Source organism: Lygodium microphyllum, chromosome 11, assembly GCF_053477565.2.
Source record: "Lygodium microphyllum isolate KBCC chromosome 11, Lygodium_microphyllum_v1.1.10, whole genome shotgun sequence".
Lineage (NCBI taxonomy): Eukaryota > Viridiplantae > Streptophyta > Polypodiopsida > Schizaeales > Lygodiaceae > Lygodium > Lygodium microphyllum.
The window spans coordinates 97,654,391-97,681,206 of record NC_141145.1 but is presented as its reverse complement, the minus strand read 5'-3'; the positions used below and the strand labels follow the sequence as shown (position 1 = coordinate 97,681,206).

General features: G+C 49.0%; 1 protein-coding gene across 4 annotated transcripts in view; it reads left to right on the top strand.

Annotated features, from left to right (window-relative positions):
- LOC148029133 (ABC transporter B family member 25, mitochondrial-like) overlaps nt 1-26,816 on the top strand; it is a 280,954-nt gene that overhangs the window by 120,966 nt on the left and 133,172 nt on the right. For all 4 annotated transcript variants that reach the window (XR_015692380.1, XR_015692381.1, XM_087687888.1 and 1 more), the window contains exons 6-7: nt 481-552; nt 805-870. Coding sequence is in view for 2 of the 4 variants with exons in the window: in XM_087687888.1 (XP_087544014.1) it covers nt 481-552; nt 805-870 (138 nt within the window). In the remaining 2 variants the exon portion in view is untranslated. The remainder of the gene's footprint in view (nt 1-480; nt 553-804; nt 871-26,816) is intronic.

Genomic DNA, 26,816 nt, shown 5'->3' with positions numbered 1-26,816 from the left:
CCAAATATTTGAGTAAACCTACAGAAGTGAGCATGTATGATTGTCAGCATAAGTCTATTCTTGATATAGCAGCAGGGAGGAGAGACAAAGTGCATGCTAGTAGGTAAGAAGGGTGGAGAGAAGCTAGATGTGGCTGAAAGCATGCAGGTAGTGGGGGATGAAATTTGTTTGTTGTGTATGACCTAATATTGTGCCATGATTTAGAATCAATGTTTTGTATTTAAACCTCTTCAGTTCTCCTATGCTCAACACTTTGTTGATGATAAACTGGGGTTTTGGGTTTAAGTACATTCTCTCTCTCTTCTAGTATTTGAAATGTAATGTCTGGAATGCTTTTTCCTGCGAATGAGCACTTTTCTGTCAATGAGGAACTCTCAATGTTGTTCTCATGGGTGTGGTATAATATTGGGTAGTTCTGGACTAATACCTTGCTGCTCGTTTCATGAAAGTGTCTTATCTCATGTTATGGCTGATTTTCAGGCAAACAAAGTTGAAGAACTTTTGACGGGGAAAGTTGTAGATGCACTCCTCAATTATGAGATGGTTGCCCAGGTAGAATGACTTGATGAAATTGAACACTCTATACAGTGAGAACTTGTAAAATATGCATCCATGAAGAGACTTGACCAGATATAGGAACGTCTTAGAGTCTTTTGTGTACTGCTGCAACTGGTTTTTGTGTGCTGAAATGGAATCTATGCTCAAGAGTTGCTGATTATGTTTAACCAAGACTAATCTCCAAGGTTAGTTTACAATTGTTTTACCTATCATATTGTTTGACTAGGGTTTTGCTCTTGAATGCAGTCTAACAACCAAAAGATGGAGGTACAGCAGTACGATGGTCTACTGAAAAGACATCAACATGCCATGGTAATTGTCTCATAGCACTAACCATGTCAAGCATGGTCTTCATTTTTGTTGTAATATTGATTCATCTAAAACAAGTAAAAGGTTTCAGAAGGAACCAAGAATCAAGCAATACAGCATTATGTTGTCTAACATTGTTAGTTACTTAAGACATCAAGCTTATATGTGCATGGTAGGGTTTTCTGAAGCTGGAGGTATGAACAGGTTTCACAGGTTTCATATGGTCTTCATGAAATGTCAGAAACAGGCAGGTTCCATTCAAGATGGAAAACAAAACCATGAAACTTTACATACATTGCAGAAGCGCTGATTTGATCATGTTTCCTGGCACTCTGCAATACAAATGAACATTCAACATAACTTTACTGCATGCATTGTGGTCCATTAGCCATGCCCAACATAACTTTAAGTATATGAGCATAGATGGACAACAACGTGAAAAAGATCCTTGCAGTCAATGCCAATCATTAATGATTATCCATGTCAGCATGCCAAATAAACCCGTGATAAATGTTGCCTTTTATATAGGCTTTAGTTTAAATGTTGACTGATCCATGCCAACTTGTCAAATGAACCCATGATAAATGTGGATGACAAAATCTCAGATAGTGCCTTTTAGATAGGCTGGTATATCTTGACTGACATCATGAATGACAGTACTCGTCTGGGATACATTGCTAAATGAATTGATGATGTTTCTCCATTGGAATTGCTTGATGGAACTGCGCAGAACCCAATAATAACACAGTGATGTTACCTGGTAGCTATCCCATTTCTCGGCAATCCCGTAAGTTTAGCATGAAAGAAGAAGAAGACAATCTTGCTAGGTTGCTACATGACTAACTTGCCAATGCTTTATTGAGCCAAGAAATCCATGTGGGGCATGCTGTCTTTTTCTCTTAAAAGGATGGCATAATGTGCTTTTGTGTGGATTACAAGGGCCTCAATAAATGGACCATCAAGAGTAGATGTCCATTGCATAGGATGAATGATCTTATTGATTGATTCATTGGTGCAAAATATTTCACGAAGATCGATCCAAGGTCTTGATATCGTCACATGCAAATAACTTGGGATGAGGACATCCACAAAAGCGCTTTTCTTATGTGGTGATGTGGTCACTTTGCCCCTGTTAGAGAGTAAGACCTAATCTAGGTATAAACTGTAGACTCATAGGATCTTCACCAAGATCGACCAAAGGTCTTGATATCGTCACATACAAATAGCTCTGGATGAGGACATCCACAAAAGCACTTTTATATGTGATGATATGGTCACTTTGCCCCTCTTAGGAGTACGACGTAATCTAGGTATAAACTTTAGACTCATAGGAACTTTACTAGATGAAGTAGCATCAAGTAGGATCTAGATCATAGATGTCCATGCAAAGTAGGAGAAGTGGAAAGAGAACTCAAGTGAGAGTAGAAAGAGAAAGAGTCAGTACAGTGAACTGGACCTGGGACATGCAAACATTGGTTGCGGTTGAATCTGGAGGACAGGCAGGAAAGGAGACCTCAGAGCTTGAACAACAGGAAAGAGACTGAAGGAGCAGGACAACTCCAGGCTTAGTTGGGGCTGCTTGACATGATAGATTGGAGAATGCCAGAGATGGACAGGAGGATCTGCAATGGAGATGGCTGCAGACTGAATTGCAGGAAATTGGAGCGTTTATTTTATTAAAGTCCAGGAAGCTCAGGATATTGTTCTAATTGTTCAGGTTCTGAACCAGTCTATAGGGCAAGCATAACAGAACACTCTTGGCACAGGGCTGCCTGGTAGTTCTGAGCTCGCTGATGGAATCCCAAAATCTGATCTCTTTCCACTGAGATCTCTCTAAAGTTTTCTTTGTAGAGCTGTCTTGATTCTCTGTATCACAGGCAGAGGATTCAACTCAGAATATAAATCTTATCTGTTCTTAGGAGGTCCATGTACTTGCATTATTGGATAGGCTGAAGGCTCATTGTGTTGATGTCATACCTAGCCAAGAATTACTCCAGTTTGGGGTGTGGAGAGAGAGAGAGAGAGAGAGAGAGAGAGAGAGAGAGAGAGAGAGAGAGAGAGAGAGAGAGAGAGAGAGAGAGAGAGAGAGAGAGAGAGAGAAAGAGAGAGAGAGCGAGAGAACTTCTTCACCTGATGGCTTAGTGTCATCAACTATCTTGTAATCAAGTAATCTTGTATTTTTTTCGTAATTAATACAATTACCTTTTACGAAAAAAAAAAAAGAGAGAAGCTGGTGCGTCCCATCCTGTCGTCGCCTAGACCTGCGCGCTTGAAGACTGCCGCTTGAAGACCAGCCTGACGACTGCTTGCGCGCCTGACTGCCGCCTGACGAGTGCCTGATGACTGCCTGCACGCCTGAAGACCCACCCGCCTGACGACTGCCTGCGCGCTTGACGACTGCCTGCGCACCTGATGACCTACCCGCCTGACGACTGCCTGCGCGCCTGAAGACCCTCCCGCCTGACGACTGCCTGCGCGCCTGACGACCTACCCGCCTGACGACTGCTTGCGCGCCTGACGACCCCTGAAGACCCGCCTGTATTCGTCTGTGGCCGCCTGCTCCACCTGTGCCTGCCTGCTCGCCTGACGCCTGCCGTCTGAACCCTGTGGTTTCAGCTGATAACGGACCCCTGCCCTGCCCTTCGCCCTGCCCGTTAGGGTTTCGGCTGGTAACGGACCCCTGCCCTGCGCCCCAGACTGTCCTGCTCTGCCATCGACTGCCCGGCCGTTGCTCTGCCCTCCTGCCCCTGCACTGTTAGGGTTGTGCTTTGCCACCAGGGTTCTTGGGACAGGCCACGACTGAGGCTGACAGGTAAAGCTTCGCTTTCATCAACTGTGCGTGCAGAATACGCCCCTGGACAGCGACTCTGTACAGAAAAGAGGGAGCGAGAGAGAGAGGGAGAGAGCGAGAGAGAAGCTTGCGTGTCTCTGCCCCCCGCGACTTTTTCACTCGGCCTCTGTCCGACATACGTACTGATACAATATGGCTGGCCTGGATCTGGCTTTCATAGACCAAACGGTGGCAGCTCTTGGTCCGGATTCTGACACCGAGGAACCAGAGGACATGGTTCCGTGCACAGAGGAGATGCCCCCTACTCCTGACCTCCAGCCAGCGGGCAAACGCACCAAGCATACTTCGGCAGGGATAATGGATCACCAGGATCGTTCCTATGCTCAGGTTGCTTCTGATTCTGTGGACTCCCAGGAGGTTGATTGGGAGCACCTGTTGGAGTTTGCCAACACTTTGCTGCGCGATTATGTTCAACATAATCAGGAAGTCTTTTCGGACTCTGCAACGGAAGATGTTCTGGAAGCCACTGTGGATCCGAAACATGTCTTGCGCTCCTTTTCAGTGTTCTATGAACGTGCTGTGATACTTTTTTTCACTGGTAGGATCCCGCTGCTTTCCCGTATTCGCCAGTGGCTGCACAGTCTGCTACAAGAGGAATGTGTTGAAGAGATTTTTGTTGGCCCCCGGGGTTTTTTTGAGGTGCTGTTGAAATCAGAGACGCACCGAGCTACTCTCCTGTCTAAACTGCCATTGTTCATTGATCACCGTCTGGTCCATGTGGTGCCATGGCGCCCCATGGCAGACACCTTCTTGGTTCTACTTCTCCGCCTTCAGGCCAAATTACTCATGCTCGTTCAGTTTTTAATGATCTGGTCCGCAATCAGGTTCCTCAGGACATTCAATCTACTCTGGAGGTAGATATTTGTGAGTCGGAGGTCATGGATGTTCTGTTACACTTGCCTAAGGATAAAAGTCCTGGCTGGGATGGTCTTACCGATGAGTTCTTTGAGTTTTTTGCCACCCAGCTCGCGAAACCTTTGACGGCTTTGTTTCAGCGGGTATGGGAAACGGGGATTATGCCTTCCTCTTGGAAAGAAGGTCTTATTAAACTGCTTCCAAAAGTTCCTTCGCCATCCATGTTGAAACAGTGGCGCCCAATTTCTTTGATGGGTTCTATGTATAAAATCTTTTCCAAAGTTATGGCGAATCGCCTCCATAAGCATCTTCCTGCCATTGTGCATCCTCTCCAATATGGTTTTATTAAGGGCAGAAACATTTTGCACAATGTCTTAAATGCGCAACTGGCAATTGATTATGCAAGGCATTCAAATCAGGAGGTCGTACTGGTTCAATTGGACCTGGAAAAGGCTTTTGATTATCTGGACTGGTCTTTCAATGCAGAACTTATGTCTGCTATGGGCTTTGGTACCCAGATGTCTCGTCTGATCCACACTATTAGTGTTGCAGCATCTTCGCGGGTCATGTTGAATGGAGGCGTTACCAAGCCAATTGTCCTTGCCCGCTCTGTCAGACAGGGGTGCCCTTTGAGTCCTCTCTTCTTTGCCCTTGCGACTCATCCGGTTCTTTCGATGCTATCTCATATGGCAGCTTCTACTCAGTTGGCTGGATTGTTGCTTCCCTCTGGACAACACTTCATTGGTCAATCCTTGGCTGATGACAGTTTTATGATTCTGCGTGCGGACAAAGATAACCTTCACAAAGCATTAGATGTTTGGGCTCTCTTTGGTCAGGCTTCTGGTCTTCGCATTAACGCCTTGAAATCGGCCATTCTCAGCTGCACGGAGTCGGATTTGCAGTCACTGGACTGGCAGGGCATGGTTGTCCCCCGTGGCTCCATTGCTAGGCATCTTGGGTACCCTTTGGGGGTTGATGTTCCCCCAAAGCAGCTATTACAGTGGATTTCACAGAAATTGGCGGCTAAGTTTCTGTATTGGAAGTCTCAAGCCTGGCCCTTCCATGTTCGCCTCAAAGTAGCCCAGACAATAATGTTGCCAATGCTTATATATTTCTTGCCATTGCTACCCTGGACTACTACGACACTGAATGATCTTACGAAGTCTATTCGTTTCATGTTATGGAAGAAGGATTCCTTGCATGCGGGTATTTCCTAGATTTCTTGGTCGCATGCATGCACCCCAAAACGCATGGGTGGAGGGGCTATTTTGGATGCCCACACTCATATGCTGGCACTCCGCTGGTCTCTTTTTCGCGCCATGTGCTCGGATTGTCATCCTTGGGTCGTCATAGCCCGTTATTTTCTTGAGGATCACGTGCTTCTGCATGGTAATACCCACATCCGCAGTTCGTGGTGGCATGTTCTTAATGCAGATTCTCGGTTCTCCAGTTCTTCCTCATCTCTGCTTGCCCATTTGGTGTGTTCCTGGAGACTGGTCCTCCGGAAGTCTCAGTGGCATCCAGCGGAGGATCGTTTAGCCACTAATTCGTTTCAAATGGAACTGTTGACAGTCTCGCGGTTAATTTCGTGGGACAGTAAACATGAGCTTCGACCACAATTCAACCGTATGGCACGTTTGGGCTTAACTTCGGTCGTGGATGCTACTCTTGCCAGTCGTAATGTGTTCATGTCGTTTCGTACAGCCAGGAGGCTTGTCAAGATCCCTTGTGGATACAGGTATTTATGGGAACAGCTTTTGAGGGTGCTTCAGAGCAGACAACCCTTTCCCGCCCTTGCTACGGATCGTCCCTGGTGGCAGGATTGGGACTTTGCAGGCCGGCTGAATTTAGAGAAGGCTTCAGCTAACCAGGTGTATCATCTTCTGATTAAAGATCATCAATGGCTGGTTAATAAAGCTAATATTCTATGGGGATTGCATAAATCCTGGTCATGGTGGAGGGTAACTGTGATGGAGGGCTGGTTAAATAAGACACCATTCAAATATAAGGTCTTTCTTTGGAGGGTGATGATTGGTGGTCTTCCGCTTGCTTCAGCTCTTTCAAAGCGCCGAATCTCCAATGGCAACTGTTTCTTTTGCACCACCACTGTGGAATCCGCCCGTCATCGTTTTATTTCTTGCCCCCTTGCTCAGAAAATCTGGTCATTCTTGTCAGCCATCTGGCGAGCGGTGGTTGGTTTCTCGCTTCGCCCGTTTGATTGGGTTTTCGCGCAGCCCAAATATCCCACACCGACACAGCCACATATGAAGATCTTGTTTCACTTTCTTCGATATTGGGGCTGTTGGCACATCTGGACCATTCGGAATGCTTTCCTTTTTGATTCTGCTTATAATGTTCAGCGGCATATTGCTAGGCTTAAAGGTTTCCTGTATTGGCAGATAGATCTTCTCCGGCACTCTGACATCCTCTCTCGGGAGGACTTACGCTCCTGGCACATGGCAATTTCCTCCGCGTCTTTGCCATGATTTTGTAACTATTTGGCCCTGTGGTTGTTGTAAAGAGTCAGTTTGTACACACGATGGGGTAGAGCCATCGTGTATATTGTAATCATGAAAACTTTTTCGTAATTAATACAATTACCTTTTACGAAAAAAAAAGAGAGAGAGAGAGAGAAGAGAGCCCGCCGCCTGTCTGATTCGCGTGGCCCTGCCATCGCCGGGAACCTATGCCCGTCGCGTGCTATCGCCTGGACCTGCGCCTGTCACTGCCTTCGCCTCTCGTTGCCTGTACCTGTGCGCGTCCCTGCTGTCACTTGGACTTGCGCACGCCTCGTCGAAACGGACCTTCCACTCTGCAAACGCCCACTGGTTTCGTCCGCCTTGCTAGCCTGCAGTCCTCCCGTTCGTGTTCATCCTGATCAGCTCAGGCGCCGCGCTGCACAAAGCCCTGATTCGACCCTTTTTCGCCGACAAAGAGAAGTGCCCTGTCACACCCAGGTTGCCACACAGCGAGAGCGTGAGCGTGAGCGAGCAAGGGAAAGAGGCCTCGTGTTCCTTGCCTGTGGACGTGCCTTCCTTGCCCATCGGGCATCTGTACCTGCTCGCGTGCTGCCTGAGCCCCTTCGTTAGTCCAATGCAGGGTCCGTTCTGTCCGAGAGAGAGAGAGAGAGAGAGAGAGAGAGAGAGAGAGAGAGAGAGAGAGAGAGAGAGAGAGAGAGAGAGAGAGAGAGAGAGAGAGAGAGAGAGAGAGAGAGAGAGAGAGAGAGAGAGAGAGAGAGAGAGAGAGAGAGAGAGAGAGAGAGAGAGAGAGAGAGAGAGAGAGAGACTTGCGCCGTTTCTGCCTCCCGTGAGCTCCTGGCTCGGCATCTGACCCGGCACAAGTAGTGATACAACATGGCTGGTCTGGATATGGCTTTTATAGACCAAACCGTGGCAGCTCTTGGTCTGGATTCTGATACAGAGGAACCAGAGGACATGGTTCCTTGCACAGAGGAGATGCCCCTTGGTCCTGACTTCCAGCCTGCGGGCAAACGCACCAAGCATACTTCGGAAGAGCAAATGGATCATTAGGAACGTTCTTATGCGTAGGTTGCCTCAAGATGTTGACTAGGAGCATTTGTTGGAGTTTGCCAACACTCTGCTTGGCGATTATGTTCAACATAATCAGGAAGTGTTTTCTGACTCTGGAACTGAAGATGTTCTGGAAGCCACTGTGGACCCAAAAAATGTCTTGCGCTCATTTTCCGTGTTTTATGAACGTGCTGTTATGCTCTTCTTCACTGGTAGGATCCCAGTGCTTTCCCGTATTCGCCAGTGGTTGCACAGTCTGCTACAAGGGGAGTGTGTTGAAGAGATTTTTGTTGGGTCCCGAGGCTTTTATGAGATGCTGTTGAAATCGGAGAAGCATCATGCTGATCTCCTGTTTAAACTGCCATTGTTCTTTGATCGCCGTTTAGTCCATGTTGTGCCATGGCACCCAATGGCAGATTTTCAGCCCCTGCTTCAACGTGAATGCCCGCTGTGGGTTGAAGTGGAAAATTGTCCGGCTGTCTATTGGCCACTGTTAAAGGATGGCATGGCCGTGGTGGGCACTGTTCTGGTCCCCCCGAGCCTCAGGGCCATGAATTGTAACTGTTTGTGTATGTTATGGGACACTGCTAAGAAAAGGCCTGCTTGGTTACGTCTTAATTGCTCTCACATGCATCCTTTGCAGTTTCGTTTGAAATGGGGTAACTTTGCAGGGCATTGCTTTTCATGTGGAAAATTGGGGCATTTTATGGTGGCTGAATGCCCAGAGAAGCAACCGACTTCAAATGCTGAGCATGTTGTGTTGCCCATGGAAGATATGGTGCTTGATGCTCCGTCGCAGGATGCAACCTAGCCACCTAAAGTTTTGGATAAAGGTAAACAACATGTTTCGGGTTTGGATTCCCGTGGCAATGACTGGGTAGATGTACGTGCAAAAAAAGAGAAAAGGCTTGATGCTGGCATGGCGGACACTATGCCTCCTGGTTCACAAGATTCCATGCGCACTTATATACGCAGGAAAGAAATGTTGTCTTCAGAGCACACTGCTCCTGCTATGGTTTCCTCTGCTCCTCGTAATCAACCTTCTAGAAAAGTATATATGGACGGTCCAAAGGGTCCACCTGCTAAGTTGGCTTTTGACACTAGAGGTAACGTGATCACCCCATGGGATCGTCGTTATCCCTGTTCCATCCCCAAGACAGTGGATATACCGTCTACCTCCAAATCTGGCCGTCAGAACTCTTTTGCCGTACTAGCTGATTTTTTGGATGAGGGAGTCCTTGGCATTCTAGCAGAAAAGGTTAAATCGAGGCAAGCTGTGCCTCGTACCTGATTTTCTTTTTGAATACACATAAAGATAGCCACGTGGAATGTGCGAGGCATTTGTTCTTGCCATAAGCAACATGCCATGTGGACTGTATTGCATGAGAATCAGTGGGATGTCTTGTGTGCTATTGAGCACAAGACTCACGGTGAAGCAGGAAAAGTTGTGGATTGCCATGGGTTTCGCTTGTTTTATTCAGGGATACATGCCATGCATTATTCTGGTGTGCTTATGATTGTACATGAAAAATATCAGCCTGTTCTTATTAAAAATGATGTACATGGCCGTTTTGTGGTGATTGAAGTTTTATTTGAAGGAGAGATCTTATGGCTACTTGGCCTCTATGCTCCAAATGATCCTTTATCCCGCGGGGATCTTTGGAATACTTTGCAGACCTCCTTGTCACTTGGCAGACGGGGTTTTTTGATGGGGGATTTTAATATATGTGTTGATTCTTCACAGTCCACATCAGAGCATTTGCTGATGGACGCTCCGGAAAGTCATGTGTGGAATGCATTGGCTCTTGCCGTACTTAAGCAAGATCTCTGGTCTTAGCTACACCCTTCTTCTATAGGGTTTACTTTCCATTCTGCCCAGTATGCAACTACATGGTCGCGGTTGGACCGCATGTACATCATGCAAAATAATGATTTTCTTCCTGAGATGCTTGAAATGAAAGTGTTGCAGCAATATCCCTTGTCGGACCATTTCCCTCTACAGCTTGAGATGCTTGCACAACCCATTGCACCTTTTAAGCAATTTCTGGATAGACTCCCTTTGCGTTTCAACTCGTCTTATTTGAAGCATTCAATCTTTTAGGGCTATATGCAGCAATTGATTGATAGATTCTTATTGGACTTCTCCTTTGAGGGCAATGCTTCGTTTGAATGATTGCTCTCTAATGTGCGGCAGGTTGCTCGGCAGTATGGGATCCATCATGCCTCTCTTTGTCGGCGGCGTCAACAAGCAACGGAGGACTTACTGGCTTTGGTTCCTTCTCTGCTGGTGGACACTCCAGATGATGTATTCCTGCTGCCACTGGCGATGCGTTTGGCTGATCTTATTAAAGAGTTTCAGTTGAAATCTTATCAGCAGGCCAAATTGCAAAATTTGAGTGAGAATTTGCAAGATAGTGCTTGTCAGACTCGTAAGTTCTTTCGAGCTCTACATGCATCTCCTGCTCAAGAAAATATGACTAGACTCCACGATCCAGAAGGTCAAATGGTCATTGATCCTCAGACTATGGTGAATATGTGCAGGAATTATTTTCTAGACCTTCTTGGTTCTTCTCCTTCAACTTCTGACCAAGTTACTCATGCACGTTCAGTTTTCTATGATTTGGTATGTAATCAGGTTCCACATGACATGCAAGCTACTTTGGAGACGGATATTTGTGAGGCGGAGGTTATGGATGTTTTGTTACACCTGCCCAAGGATAAAAGCTGCAGTTGGGATGGTCTCACCAATGAATTCGTTTTTGCTACTCAACCGGTGAAACCATTGACGACCATGTTTCAGCAGGTTTGGGAGACAGGGTTCATGCCTTCCTCATGGAAAGAAGGTCTTATCAAACTTCTTCCAAAAGTTCCTTCACCGTCAATGTTGAAACATTGGAGACCAATTTCTTTGATGGGTTCGATGTATAAAATCTTTTCCAAAGTGATGGCGAATCGGCTCCACAAGCATCTTCCGGCCATTGTGCATCCTCTTCAATATGGTTTCATTAAGGGCCGAAACATTTTGCATAATATCTTAAATGTGCAAATGGCTATTGACTATGCAAGGCACTCTAATCAGGAAGTGGTATTGATTCAATTGGACCTGGAAAAGGCTTTTGATTATTTGGACTGGTCTTTCATTGCAGAACTTATGTCTACTATGGGCTTTGGTACTTGGATGTCCCGCTTGATCTACACCATTAGTGCTGCGGCTTCTTCGTGAGTTATGCTAAATGGCGGTGTTACCGAGCCATTTGTCCTTGCACGCTCTGTGAGACAGGGTTGCCCTTTGAGTTCTCTCTTCTTTGCCCTTGCGACTCATCCGGTTATTTGGATGTTATCTTCTATGGCAGCTTCGACACAGTTGGCTGGATTGTCGCTTCCTTTTGGACAACACTTCATTAGTCAATCTTTGGCTGATGACAGCTTTATGATTTTTCGTGCGGATAAGGATAATCTCCGCCAAGCATTAGATGTTTGGACGCTCTTTGGTCAGGCGTCTGGTCTTCATATCAATGCTTTCAAATCAGCCATTCTCAGTTGCACGGAGTCAGATTTACAGTCATTGGGCTGGGAGGGATTGGTTGTTCCCCGTGGTTCCATTGTCAGGCATCTTGGGTACCCTTTGGGTGTTGATGTTCGGCCAAAGCAACTACTAGAGTGCATTTCACAGAAACTGGCGGCCAAGTTTCTATATTGGAAATCGCAGGCTTGGCGCTTCCATGTTCGCCTAAAAGTGTCTCAGACATCTATGTTGCCAATGCTCACATATTTCTTGCCATTGCTGCCTTAGACTACTACTACTTTGAATGGTCTTACTCAGTACATCTGTTTCATGTTATGGAAGGACTCCTTGCATGCAGGCATTTCATGGATTTCTTGGTCGCATGCATGTATCCCCAAACGCATGGGTGGTGGCGCTATTTTGGATGCCGAAACTCATATGCTGGCTCTTCGTTGGTCTCTTTTTCGTACCATGTGCTTGGATCATCACACGTGGGTCGTTATAGTGTTATTTTCTTGAGGACCACGGGCTTGTGCATGGTAATACCCAAATTCAGAGCTCTTGGTGGCATGTTCTTGATGCAGACTCTTGGTTTTCTAGTCCTTCCTTATCCGTGCTTGCTTATTTGGTGTTCTCCTGGAAATTGGTCCTCCAGAAGGCTCGGTGGCATCCAGCGGAGGACCGCTTACATACTAACTCTTTTCAACTGGAATTGTTGGCAGCCTCGTGATTACTTTCTTGGGAAGGCAAACATGAGCTTAGACCAAAATTGAACCGCATGGCACGTTTGGGCTTGACTTCAGTTGCAGATGCCACCCTTTTCAATCGCAATGTGTTGATATTGTTTTGTACAGCCAGGAGGCTTTTTAGAATCCCTCGTCGATACCGTGATTTATGGAAACAACTTTTGCTAGTTCTCCAGAGCAGACAACCGTTTCCTGCCCTTGCTTTGGATCGTCCTTGGTAGGACTGGGACCTTGCAGGTCGGTTGAATTTGGAAAAGGCCTCACACAACTAGGTGTAACATCTTCTGATTAAAGATCATCAATGGCTGGTTACTAAAGCTAATATTGTATGGGGATTGTATAAATCTCAGTCGTGGTGGAAGGCAACTGTGATGGAGGGTTGGCTGAACAAGACACCTTTCAAATGCAAGGTCTTTCTTTGGAGGGTGATGATTGGTGGCCTTCCTCGTGCTTCAGCCCTTTCCAAGCGTCGAATCTCTAAGGGCAATTGTTTCTTTTGCACCACCAGTCTGGAATCGGCTCGTCATCGATTTATTTCTTGCCCTCTCGCTAAGAATATCTGGTTACTCTTGTCAGCGGTTTGGCGAGGAGTGGTTGGTTTCTCGCTAAGCCCTTTTGATTGGGTGTTTGTACGGCCCAAATACCCCACACCGGCACAGTCGCATATGAAGTTCTGTTTCACTTTCTTATATACTGGGGCTGCTGGCACAATTGGACCACTCGAAATGCCTTTCTTTTTGATTTGGCCTCTAATGTTCCGGGACATATTGCGAGGGTTATGAAGTTTTGTTTCACTTTCTTATATACTGGGGCTGCTGGCACAATTGGACCACTCGAAATGCCTTTCTTTTTGATTTGGCCTCTAATGTTCCGGGACATATTGCGAGGGTTAGAGGTCTCCTGCATTGGCAGTTAGATCTCATTCGGCACTCTGACTTACTCCCTCCGGAGCACTTACTTCCCTGGCATATGGCAATTTCCTCTGCGTCTTTGCCATGACTTTTGTAACTCGATGGCTTAGAGCCATCGTGCATCTTGTAATCATGTAAACTTGTACCTTTTTTCGTAATTAATACAATTACCTTTTACGGAGAGAGAGAGAGAGAGAGAGAGAGAGAGAGAGAGAGAGAGAGAGAGAGAGAGAGAGAGAGAGAGAGAGAGAGAGAGAGAGAGAGAGAGAGAGAGAGAGAGAGAGAGAGAGAGAGAGAGAGAGAGAGAGAGAGAGAGAGAGTAATCAATACAATTACCTTTTACGAGAGAGAGAGAGAGAGAGAGAGAGAGAGAGAGAGAGAGAGAGAGAGAGAGAGAGAGAGAGAGAGAGAGAGAGAGAGAGAGAGAGAGAGAGAGAGAGAGAGAGAGAGAGAGAGAGAGAGAGAGAGAGGGAGCAGCAGTGAGGATGGCGACCTATCGCGACTGTCCTGCATCGACCTGCTCAAACCCTTGCCTGTACCATTGCGCACAGTTTGCTGCCTAAGGGTCGCGTGCCCTTGCCTGGGCTTGCGCCGTAGGGCCCGCTGCCTGTTGCGTGCACACGTTCCGTCGCCCTGGTCCTTCCCTCCTGCGCTCGTTGACCGTGTAGGGCATCGTGAAGGTCGTCTGACCTGTCCGCCCTCTGCTTCCGCCTGCGCCCGCCTGACCCTGCGAGTCCCTGCGCCCGTCGGGGCCCTGCGTGCCCGTCCGCCCTTGCGTCCGTCGGGCCCTCCTGCGCCCGTCTGGCCCTGCGTGCCCCGCCCCGTCGCCGCCCCTCTGACCTGCGCGCTTGGCGCCGCCCTGCGCGCCACCCTGACCCCTCGCCTGTCGCTACCCCCCTACGCCCCCTTCGTCGCCCCCCTGTGCGGCTTTCGTCTTTGACCCGCCTGCGTGGTGCGCCACCCTGCCCTGTGATTTCTTCGCCGCCCTGCCCTGCGCGCTGCCTGGCCCCCTTCCCCCACGGCAGTGTGGGCTTGACTGGATCCTGCGTGAAGCTGGGGACCAGCAATCCGTCCCTGCGCAGGATCGACCTCACCTAACCTAGCTCGCCCTCTGCCAGGACGAGTGTGAAGTCAGCAGTATGGCTGGCCTGGATATGGATTTTCTTGACCGGACGGTGGCAGCCCTTGGCCCTGATTCCGATGCAGAGGAGCTGGAAGATATGGTGCCATGCACGGAGGAGTTGCCGCCGAGTTCTGAACTGCCGCCTGCCGGCAAACGCTCCAAGCATACGCCTGATGAGCCAATGAGTCCCCTGGAACGCTCCTATGCGCAAGTGGCCTCTGATCCTATGGATTCGCAGGAAATTGACTGGGAGCATTTGCTGGACTTCGCCAATACTCTGCTCGGTGATTATGTCCAGCATAATACCGAATCTTTTTCTGTTGCGGGAACGGATGATGTGCTGGACGCCACGGTGGACCCCAAATCAGTCTTGCGATCCTTCTCGGTGTTTTATGATCGTGCAGTCATACTTTTCTTCACTGGCAGGATCCCAGTGCTTTCGCATATTCGCCAGTGGTTGCACCATCTATTGCAAGGGGAGTCTGTTGAGGAGATCTTCCTTGGACCTCGCGGCTTTTATGAGGTCCTGCTGAAATCAGAAACGCATCGCGCTGAGCTCCTGTCCAAGTTGCTGCTATTCTTTGATCGCCGCCTGGTCCATGTTGTGCCATGGTGCCCCATGGCCGACTTCCAGCGTCTGCTTCAACGCGAATGCCCGGTGTGGGTAGAGGTAGAAAATTGTCCGGCGGTCTATTGGCCCATGTTGAAGGATGCGATGGCTGTTGTGGGAACAGTACTGGTTCCCCCAAGCCTCAGGGCGATGAACCGCAACCGTTTATGCATGCTATGGGACACGGCCAGGAAAAGGCCCGCGTGGCTTCGCCTCAATTGTTCGGGCATGCATCCTTTGTATTTTCGCTTAAAATGGGGCAACTTTGCGGGCCACTGCTTTTCATGTGGTAAATTGGGGCATTTCATGGCCGAATGCCCTGAAAAGCAATCGTCTTCGGAGGATGCGCATGTTGTGCTGCCCAAGGACGACATGGTGCTTGATGCCACGCCCCAGGAAGCCCTTCAGTCTCCTCATGTCATGGATAAAGGCAAACAACAGGTCCTGAGTGTGGATTCCCGTCGCACTGATTGGATTGAGGCACGTCCCAAAAAAGGGAAAAAGTTGGATGTAGGCCTGGCGGATCCTGGGCCTACCGCGCCCCAGGATTCCGTGCGCACGTATACGCGCCGGAAAGAAATGGCCACTTCACAGCAGGCTGCGCGTCCTACGGCCCCGTCTGCCCCCCGTAATCAGTCTCCAAGGAGAGCCTATACCGATGGCCCCAAAGGCCCACCTGCCAAGCTGGCCTTCGATGCCAAAGGAAATGTTATTACACCCTGGGATCGGCGTTATCCCCGCCCCTCTCCCAAGGCAGTGGATTTCCCTTCTACCTCCAAAGCAGGTCGCCAGAATTCTTTTGCAGTATTGGCTGATTTTCTGGATGAGGGTGTCCTGGATGCTCTCGCGGAAAAGGTAAAATCGAGGCAGCAGGCGCCTCGTTCCTGACTTCCTTCTTTGAGGATACATGAAGATAGCCACGTGGAATGTGCGAGGCATTTGCTCTCGCCATAAGCAACATGCCATGTGGACCGTCTTGCATGAGAACCAGTGGGATGTACTGTGTGCAGTTGAGCACAAAAGTCACGGTGAAGCAGGAAAAGTGATGGATTGTCATGGATTCCGTCTGTTTTATGCAGGGACCCATGCTACGCACTATTCGGGCGTGCTGATGATTGTCCATGAGAAATATCAGCCTGTGCTTGTTAAAAATGATGTGCAGGGCCGCTTTCTGGTGATCGAAGTCTTATTTGAAGGAGAGATTTTATGGCTGTTGGGCCTCTATGCTCCGAATGATCCCGCATCCCGCCGGGATCTTTGGTCCACTTTGCAGGGCTCCATGTCACTCGGCCGAAGGGGGTTTTTGATGGGAGATTTCAATATGTGTGTTGACTCTTCTCAGTCCACTTCAGGGCATTCGGTAATGGATATGCCGGAAAGCCGGGTGTGGAGTTCCTTTGCTTTGCACGTACTCAAGCAAGATCTTTGGTCGTGGCTTCACCCTTCTTTTTCAAGATTTACTTTTCATTCCGCACAATATGCAACTACCTGGTCGTGACTGGATAGAATGTATATCATGCAGGGGGATGATTTTCTTCCCGAGATGCTGGAAATGAAGGTCTTGCGGCAATATGCGTTGTCGGACCATTTTCCCCTCCAGCTTGAGATGCGGGCACACTCTATTGCACCTTTTGTGCAATTCCTGGATAGGCTCCCTTTACGTTTCAACTCCTCTTATTTGAAGCATTCAATTTTCCAGGGCTATATGCAGCAGCTGATTGAGAGGTTCTTATTGGACTTCGCCTTTGAGGGCTTGCCTTCATTTGCACGGCTGCTCTCTAATGTGCAGCGGGTTGCTCGCCAGTATGGGATCCATCATGCCTCGCTTTGCCGCGGACGTCGACATGCAGCAGAAGACTTACTGGCTTTGGTCCGTTCCTTGCTCCTGGATTCCCCTGATGATGATTTTCTGCTGTCTCTGGAGAGGCGATTGGCCCATCTTATTCAAGTGTTTCAGTTGAAATCTTATCAACAGGCCAAGCTGCACAACTTGACGGACACATTGCAAGATAGCGCCTGCTAGTCTCATAAGTTCTTTCGCGCCTTGCATGCGTCTCCGGCTCGCGAAAATATGACCAGACTCCAGGATTCGGAAGGTCGCATGGTCACGGATCCGCAGACCATTGTCACTATGTGCAAAAACTATTTTATGGAACTTCTTGGTTCCTCTTCCTCGCCTTCTAGCCAGGTTACGCATGCCCGCTCGGTCTTCTATCATCTGGTCCGCCAGCAGGTTCCAGTTGATATGCAAGCCGCTTTGGAGACGGATATTTGCGAGGAAGAGGTTATGGACGTTTTGTTGCATCTGCCGAATGATAAAAGTCCTGGCTGGGATGGTCTCACTAATGAATTCTTTCAGACCTCGGCCACGCAGTTGGTGAAGCCATTGGTGGCCATGTTTCAGCAGGTGTGGGAAACGGGGGTCATGCCCTCCTCATGGAAAGAAGGCCTTATCAAACTAATTCCAAAGGTCCCTTCGCCGTCAAAGTTGCAACACTGGAGAACAATCTCTTTGATGGGCTCCATGTATAAAATCTACTCCAAAGTGCTGGCGAATCGGCTTCACAAGCACCTTCCAGCTATTGTGCATCCTCTCCAATATGGTTTCATTAAGGGCCGCAACATTCTGCATAATATCTTAAACGTGCAAATGGCTATTGACTATGCGCGGCACTCCGGTTAGGAAGTGGTATTGATCCAATTGGACTTGGAAAAGGCGTTTGATTATGTGGACTGGTCTTTCATTGCAGACTTCATGTCGGCTATGGGCTTTGGTACCCGAATGTCCCGATTGATCTACACCATTAGTGCTGAGGCTTCCTCCAGAGTTATGCTTAATGGTGGAGTTACAGAGCCATTTGTCCTTGCACGCTCGGTCAGACAGGGTTGTCCTTTGAGCCCTCTCTTCTTTGCCCTGGCGACTCACCCGGTCCTTTCAATGTTATCCTCCATGGCAGCCTCTGCTCAGCTGGCCGGGCTGTCTCTTCCGTTGGGTCAGCACTTCGTTAGCCAATCCTTGGCTGATGACACCTTTATGATTTTGCAGGCGGACAGGGACAACATTCGAAGGGCATTAGATGTTTGGACACTCTTTGGTCAGGCCTCTGGGCTTCGCATCAATGCCCTTAAGTCAGCCATTCTCAGTTGTACGGAGCCTGATTTACAGTCCTTAGGCTGGAAAGGCCAGGTGGTTTCCCGTGGCTCCATTGTCAGGCATCTTGGATACCCATTGGGGGTGGATGTACGGCCAAAAGACCTACTGGAGTGGATTTCACAAAAACTGGCGGCGAAGTTTATGTATTGGAAGTCGCAAGCGTGGCCATTCCATGTCCGCCTCAAAGTGGCCCAGACAATCATGCTTCACGTATTTCCTACCTTTGTTGCCATGGACGCCTACTACTTTGAAGGCCCTCACTCATCCCATCCGTTTCATGCTGTGGAAGAAGGATTCACTGCAGGCCGGCATTTCCTGGATTTCATGGTCGCACGGATGTACCCCTAAGCGCATGGGTGGAGGAGCTATTTTGGATGCACACACTCATATGTTAGCTCTCCGGTGGTCCCGTTTCATGCTGTGGAAGAAGGATTCACTACAGGCCGGCATTTCCTGGATTTCATGGTTGCACGCATGTACCCCTAAGCGCATGGGTGGAGGAGCTATTTTGGATGCACACACTCATATGTTAGCTCTCCGGTGGTCCCTTTTTCGTGCCATGTGTGTGGATCATCACCCATGGACCATCATAGCCCGTTATTTTCTTGAGGACAGCGGGCTCCGCCATGGCAACACACGGCTTCGGGCCTCCTGGTGGCATGTCCTTAATGCTGACTCTCGTGTTTCCAGTCCCTCTTCCTCTTTGTTACTGCACTTGGTCGGCTCTTGGAAAGTGGTGCTCCAAAAGGCCCGTTGGCACCCAGTAGGGGACCGCTTGCAGACTAACTCCTTTCAGCTGGAATTGTTGGCAGTATCCCGACTCCTTTCATGGGAAGATAAACATCAACTCAGACCAAGATTTAATCGCATGGCCCGTTTAGGTGTGACGTCGGTTGCGGATGCTACCCTTGCCACTCGCAATGTCCTCGTATCGTTTCGGACTGCTCGGCGACTCTTCAAGATCCCGCGTGGATACCGTGATTTATGGGAGCAGCTTTCGTCGGAGCTTCAGAGTCGGCAACCCTTTCCTGCCTTGACTGTGGATCGCCCTTGGCAGGACTGGGACCTTGCAGGCCGCCTGAGTCTGGAAAAGGCCTCTACTAATCAGGTGTATCATCTTCTTCTTCAAGATTACCAATGGCTGGGAGAGAAAGCTAATACTGTTTGGGGACTGCGGAAATCGCTGTCATGGTGGCACAAAACGCTGATGGAGGGCTGGCTAAATAAGACACCTTTCAAATGCAAGGTTTTTCTTTGGCGGGTGATGATTGGTGGTCTTCCTCTGGCCTCGGCCCTTGCCAAGCGTCGCATCTCGAATGGCAATTGTTTCTTCTGTACCACATCGGCGGAATCGGCCCGACATCGTTTTCTCTCTTGCCCGCTCGCCAAGAATATTTGGTCACTCTTGTCGCACATTTGGCGCGCGGTGGTGGGGTCCTCGCTAACTCCTTTCGACTGGGTTTTTGTGCGCCCGAAGTATCCCGCACCGCCACAGTTGCATGAGAAGCTCTTATTTCACTTTTTCAGATATTGGGGATGCTGGCACATTTGGACCACGCGCAATGCTTTTCTCTTTGATTCGGCCTCTAATGTACCCTGACATATTGCGAGGCTTAAAGGGCTCTTGCATTGGCAGCTAGATATCATCCGACACTCCGACTTGCTCCCTCGGGAGGATTTGCATCCGTGGCATATGGCAATTGCCTCTGGGTCGTTGCCATGATTGGTGTAACCTTTTCAGTGCATTACTACGGGGCTTCCCCACACGGCCCTCGTGTATCTTGTAATCAGAAAAAAGAGAGAGAGAGAGAGAAAGAGAAAACCTCTTCACATGATGGCCTTGTGTCATCATGTATCTTGTAATCCAGTAATCTTGTATTTTTTTCGTAATTAATACAATTACCTTTTACGAAAAAAAAAAGAGAGAGAGAGAGAGAGAGAGAGAGATTCACGCGCGAGAGAGAGAGAGAGAGAGAGAGAGAGAGAGAGAGAGAGAGAGAGAGGGAGGGGAGAGAGAGAGAGAGAGAGAAAGAGAGAGAGAGAGAGAGAGAGAGAGAGAGAGAGAGAGAGAGAGAGAGAGAGCTCCGTGCCGCCCTGCCATCGCTAGGTCTGGCGCGCCCTGCGGTTGCTTTCATTTGCACCGTCGCCGCTTGAAGCCCTACCTGTCGGCACCCCCCGTTCGCCTCAGCCTGGTCGTTGTTTCTGTTCGTCGGGCGTTTGCGTGTTGTCACCATAGTCGAGGGCTGCATCTCTGCCTACTTCTGCCAGCCGCGCCTGCTCCTTGCGCTGCCAGCGGAATCCCTGGTGTCGTCTTCTGGACGTCCTGCTCCTGGAGCCGTCGGGAGCAGTCGCCCTGCTCCTGGAGCCGCCAGCGTGATCTGTTCCGGCAGCCCTGTCCACGCCCAGACGCCCTGTCCCTGACGCCCTGTCCATGGTAGCATACCCCTGACGCCCTGTTCCCGGACCTTGCTGACGGACCCCTGCCCGGCACCCCAGCCTGTCCCGTCCTGTTGTGGAGACCGCCTGGCCTTTGCTTCGCCTGTCTGCCCCTGCACGGTGACAGGTAAACCTCAGTTTTCATTAGCTCTCCTTGCAGAGTACACCCCTGGACAGCGCCCCTGTACAGAAAAGAGGTAGAGCGAGAGAGCCGGCAAAAGAGAGGGCCAGTCCTCCTTCGAGATCAAATCATCATATACGATGGCTGGTTTGGATCTGGATTTCATAGATCAAACAGTGGCAGCACTGGGCCCGGATTCTGATGCGGAGGAACCTGAGGATATGGTTATGTGCAACGAAGAGATGCCCCCTGGTCCCGACATCCAGCCTGCGGGTAAACGTACCAAGCATGCTTCGGAAGAGATAGGCGTTTCTCAGGATCGGTCCTATGCTCAGGTTGCTTCGGATTCGGTGGACTCTCAGGAAGTGGACTGGGAACATTTGCTGGAATTTGCAAACACTTTGCTTGGCGATTATGTTCAACATAATCAAGAAGTTTTTTCTGACTCTGCACCTGACGATGTGCTGGACGCCACCGTGGACCCAAAAACTGTCCTACGCTCCTTTTCGGTATTTTATGATCGCGCTGTGATACTTTTCTTCACTGGTCGAATCCCGTTGCTTTCCCGTATTCGCCAGTGGTTGCAACATCTGCTACAAGGGGAATGTGTTGAAGAGATTTTTGTTGGCTCCCGGGGCTTTTTTGAGGTCCTGTTGAAATCAGAGACGCACCGTGCTGCTCTCCTGTCTAAACTGCCTTTGTTTTTTGAACGCCGGTTGGTTCATGTGGTTCCATGGCGTCCAATGGCAGATTTTCAGCGTCTGCTGCAACGTGAATGCCCGGTCTGGGTCGAGGTGGAAAACTGTCCGGCTGTTTATTGGCCACTATTGAAGGATGCTATGGCCGCTGTGGGCACTGTTCTGGTCCCTCCCAGTCTCCGGGCTATGAATCGCAACCGCTTGTGTATGCTATGGGACACTGCAAGAAAAAGGCCTGCCTGGTTACGCCTCAATTGCTCTGGCATGCACCTGTTACACTTTCGTTTGAAATGGGGCAATTTTGCAGGGCATTGCTTTTCCTGTGGACAGTTGGGGCATTTTATGGCCGAATGCCCGGAACAGCAACACACTTCCCATGATGGCCATGCTGCGCCGCCCATGGAAGATATGGTGTGTGATGCCCCGTCGCTGGATGCTACCCATCAGCCCCAAGCCTTGGCCAAAGGTAAACAACAGGTTGCGGGTCTGGATTCCAGCGCCACTAATTGGGTTGAAGTACGTGCAAAAAAAGGCAACAGGGTTGTTGCTGCCATGGAGAACAATGTGCCTACTACCTCACAAGATTCCATGCGTACATATATGCGTAGGAAGGAAATGCAGTCTTCTGAGCGCTCGGCTCCTGCTATGGTTTCCTCTGCCCCGCTTCATCAGCCCGCCAGGAAAATGTATTCGGATCGTTCAAAGGGTCCCTCTGCTAAGCTGGCATTTGATACCAGAGGTAATGTCATTACCCCGTGGGACCGTCGTTATCCCCGTTCCATCCCCAAGCCAGCAGATATGTCGTCTACTTCCAAATCTGGTCCGCAGAACTCTTTTGCAGTGTTGGCGGATTTCTTGGACGAGGGAGTCCTGGACATTCTCGCTGACAAAGTCAAATCGAGGCAAGCAATGCCTCGTACCTGATTTTGTTTTGAATATACATGAAAATAGCCACGTGGAATGTGCGAGGAATTTGTTCTCGGCACAAGCAACATGCTATGTGGACTGTATTGCATGAAAATCAGTGGGATGTCCTGTGCGCTGTTGAGCACAAGAGTCACGATGAAGCCGGAAAAGTGGTAGATTGCCATGGCTTTAGATTGTTTTATGCAGGGACACAGGCCATGCATTATTCGGGTGTGCTCATGATTGTCCATGACAAATATCAGCCTGTTCTTATTAAAAATGATGTTCATGGCCGTTTTTTGGTGATTGAAATTTTATTCGAAGGGGAAATCTTATGGCTGCTTAGCCTCTATGCTCCGAATGATTCCTTATCTCGTCGGGCGCTTTGGCAGACTTTGCAGACCTCCTTGTCACTTGGCAGACGGGGCTTCTTCATGGGGGATTTCAATATGTGTGTTGATTCCTCCCAGTCCACATCGGAGCATTCGGTGATGGATACGCCGGAAAGTCGTATGTGGCAGGCGTTGGCTCTTGCCGTTCTTAAGCAAGACCTCTGGTCCTGGCTACACCCGTCTTCTACAGGGTTTACCTTCCATTCTGCCCAGTATGCAACAACATGGTCGCGATTGGATCGTATATATATCATGCAGAATGATGATTTTCTTCCTGAGCTGCTCGAAATAAAAGTGTTGCAGCAATATGCCTTGTCGGACCATTTCCCTCTGCAGCTTGAGCTGCTTGCACAACCCATTGCCCCGTTCAAGAAATTTCTGGAGAGACTCCCTTTGCGTTTCAATTCGTCTTACCTGAAGCATGCAATCTTTCAGGGCTATATGCAGCAATGGATTGACAGATTTCTCTTCGACTTCTCTTCTCAAGGCACTGCGTCATTTGAACGATTGCTCTCTAATGTGCAGCGGGTTGCTCAGCAGTATGGGATCTACCATGCCTCTCTTTGTCGGCAGCGTCGCAAGGCAGCCGAGGACATGCTGGCTTTGGTTCGTTATCTGCTGGTGGACACTCCGGATGATGCATTTCTGCTCGCACTGGCCATGCGAGTGGCGGATCTTATTAAAGAATTCCAATTGAAATCATATCGGCAGGCCAAACTGCAACATCTGACAGAGACGTTGCAAGATAATGCATGTCAAACCCATAAGTTTTTTCGAGCTCTCCACGCCTCTCCTGCTAGGGAGAATATGACCAGACTCGAGGATGCAGAAGGTCACCTTATCCTGGATCCGCAGACTATTGTGCATATGTGCAGGAATTATTTCCGTGACCTTCTCGGCACCACTTTTCCACCTTCAGATCAAATCACTCAGGCGTGTTCGGGTTTTTATGACCTGGTCCGCAATCAGCTACCGCAGGACATGCAAGCTACTATGGAGTCCGATATTTGTGAGGCAGAGGTTATGGACATCTTGTTACATTTTCCCAAGGATAAAAGCCCGGGTTGGGATGGTCTCACCAATGAGTTCTTTGAAGCTTTTGCTACCCAACTGGCGAAACCATTGCAGGCTTTGTTTCAGCAGGTGTGGCAAACCGGGATCATGCCTTCCTCATGGAAAGAAGGCTTTATTAAACTGGTTCCAAAAGTTCCTTCGCCATCTAAGTTGACACAGTGGCGCCCCGTTTCCTTGATGGGTTCAATGTACAAAATCTTTTGCAAAATAATGGTGAATCGGCTTCATAAGCATCTCCCGGCCATTGTGCACCCTCTACAGTATGGTTTCATTAAGGGCCGAAATATTCTGCACAATGTGTTGAATGCTCAACTGGCTATTGATTATGCAAGGCATTCTAACCAGGAGGTAGTACTGCTTCAACTGGACCTGGAAAAGGCTTTTGACTATCTGGATTGGTCTTTCGTTGCTGAACTTATGTCGGCTATGGGCTTTGGTCCCCGGATGTCTCGTCTGATCTACACCATTAGCGTTGCAGCATCTTTGCGAGTCATGCTGAACGGAGGTGTTACTGAGCCATTTGTACTTGCCCGCTCTGTCAGACAAGGATGCCCTTTGAGCTCGCTATTCTTTGCCCTCGTGACACATCCAGTTCTTTCCATGTTATCCCATATGGTAGCCTCTTCTCAGTTGGCCGGTCTGTCGCTTCCGTCAGGACAGCACTTCATTAGCCAATCCCTGGCGGATGATACTTTTATGATTTTGCGTGCGGACAAGGACAACCTCAAGCGCGCATTGGATGTTTGGGGCATCTTTGGTCAAGCCTCCGCGCTTCGCATCAATGCGCTCAAATCAGCCATTCTCAGCTGCACGGAGTCGGACTTGCAGTCCTTGGACTGGCAGGGTCTGGTTGTTCCTCGTGGCTCCATTGTCAGGCACCTTGGGTACCCTTTGGGTGTCGACGTTCCACCAAAGCAGCTTCTGTAGTGGATTTCTCAGAAAATGGTGGCTAAGTTTATGTATTGGAAATCTCAAGCCTGGCCCTTCCATATTCGTCTCAAAGTGGCCCTGACAATTATGTTGCCAATGCTCACATATTTTTTGCCATTGTTGCCCTGGACTACTACGACTCTCAATGCTCTTACTCAGTCTATTCGCTTCATGCTATGGAAGAAGGACTCATTGCATGCAGGTATTTCCTGGATTTCTTGGTCGCATGCCTGCACCCCCAAACGCATGGGTGGCGGAGCTATTTTAGATCCCCAAACTCACATGCAGGCACTCCGTTGGTCTCTCTTCCGCGCCATGTGCTCGGATCATCATCCATGGGTCGATATAGCTCGTTATTTCCTTGAGAGCCATGGGCTTCTACATGGCAATACCCAAATCCGGACTTCTTGGTGGCATGTTCTTAATGCTGATTCGAGGTTCTCCAGTTCTTCTTCGTCGCTGCTTACTCATTTGGTATGTTCCTGGAAACGGGTCCTCCTAAAGGCTCAGTGGCAACCAGCGGAGGATCGCTTGGCTACTAATTCTTTTCAATTGGAATTATTGGCAGTCTCGCGTTTACTTGCATGGGAAGGCAAACATGAGCTTAGACCACAATTCAACCGGATGGCTCGTTTGGGCTTGTCTTCGGTTGCGGATGCCACCCTTCCTAGTCGCAATGTGCTTATATCTTTTCGTACAGCTAGGAGGCTTTACAGGATCCCGCGGGGATATAGGCCTTTATGGGAACAACTTTTGCGGATGCTCCAGAGCAGACAACCCTTTCCTGCCCTTGCTTCAGATCATCCCTGGCAGGATTGGGACCTACAAGGATTTTATGGCTGAATGCCCAGAGCAACAACACGTTTCAGATGCGGGTCATGTTGCTCCGCCCATGGAAGATATGGTGTGTGATGCTTCGTCGCTGGATACTATCCACCCGCCCCAAGTTCTGGCCAAAGGTAAACAATAGGTTTCGGGTCTGGATTCCCGTGCCACTGATTGGGTTGAAGTACGTGCCAAAAAAGGCAATATGATTGGTGCTGGCATGGAGAGTACTATGCCTACTACCTCACAAGATTCCATGCGAACATATATGCGCAGGAAGGAAATGATGTCTTCCGAGCGCTCTGCTCCTGCTATGGTTTCCTCAGCTCCCCGTCATCAGCCCGCCAGGAAAATGTATTCGGATCGTCTAAAGGGTCCACCTGCACAGCTGGCTTTTGATACCAGAGGCAACGTCATTACTCCGTGGGACCGTCGTTACCCGCGTTCCAACCCCAAGCAAGCAGATATGCCGTCTACTTCCAAATCTGGTCCTCAGAACTCTTTTGCGGTGTTGGCGGATTTCTTGGATGAGGGAGTCCTGGACATTCTCACCGACAAAGTCAAATCGAGGCAAGCTGTGCCTCGGACCTGATTGTGTTTTGTATACACATGAAAATAGCCACGTGGAACATGCGAGGAATTTGTTCTCGCCACAAGCAACATGCCATGTGGACTGCATTGTATGAGAATCAGTGGAATGTCCTGTGCGCTGTTGAGCACAAGAGTCACGGTGACGCCGGTAAAGTTGTGGATTGCCATGGCTTTCGTTTGTTCTATGTAGGAACACAGGCCATGCATTATTCGGGTGTGCTTATGATTGTACATGCCAAATATCAGCCTGTTCTTATTAAAAATGATGTTCATGGCCGCTTTTTGGTGGTTGAAATCTTATTCGAAGGGGAAATCCTATGGTTACTTGGCCTTTATGCTCCGAATGATTCGTTATCTCGCCGGGAGCTTTGGCAGACTTTGCAGACTTCCTTGTCACTTGGCAGACGGGGCTTCTTCATGGGGGATTTCAATATGTGTGTTGATTCTTCCCAGTCTACATCGGAGCACTCGGTCATGGATGCGCCGGAAAGTCGTATGTGGCAAGAGTTGGCTCTTGCTGTTCTTAAGCAAGATCTTTGGTCCTGGCTACACCCGTCTTCTCCAGGCTTTACTTTCCATTCGGCCCAGTATGCCACAACATGGTCGCGGTCAGACCGTATATATATCATGCAGAATGATGATTTTCTGCCTGAGATGCTCGAAATAAAAGTGTTGCAGCAATATGTCTTGT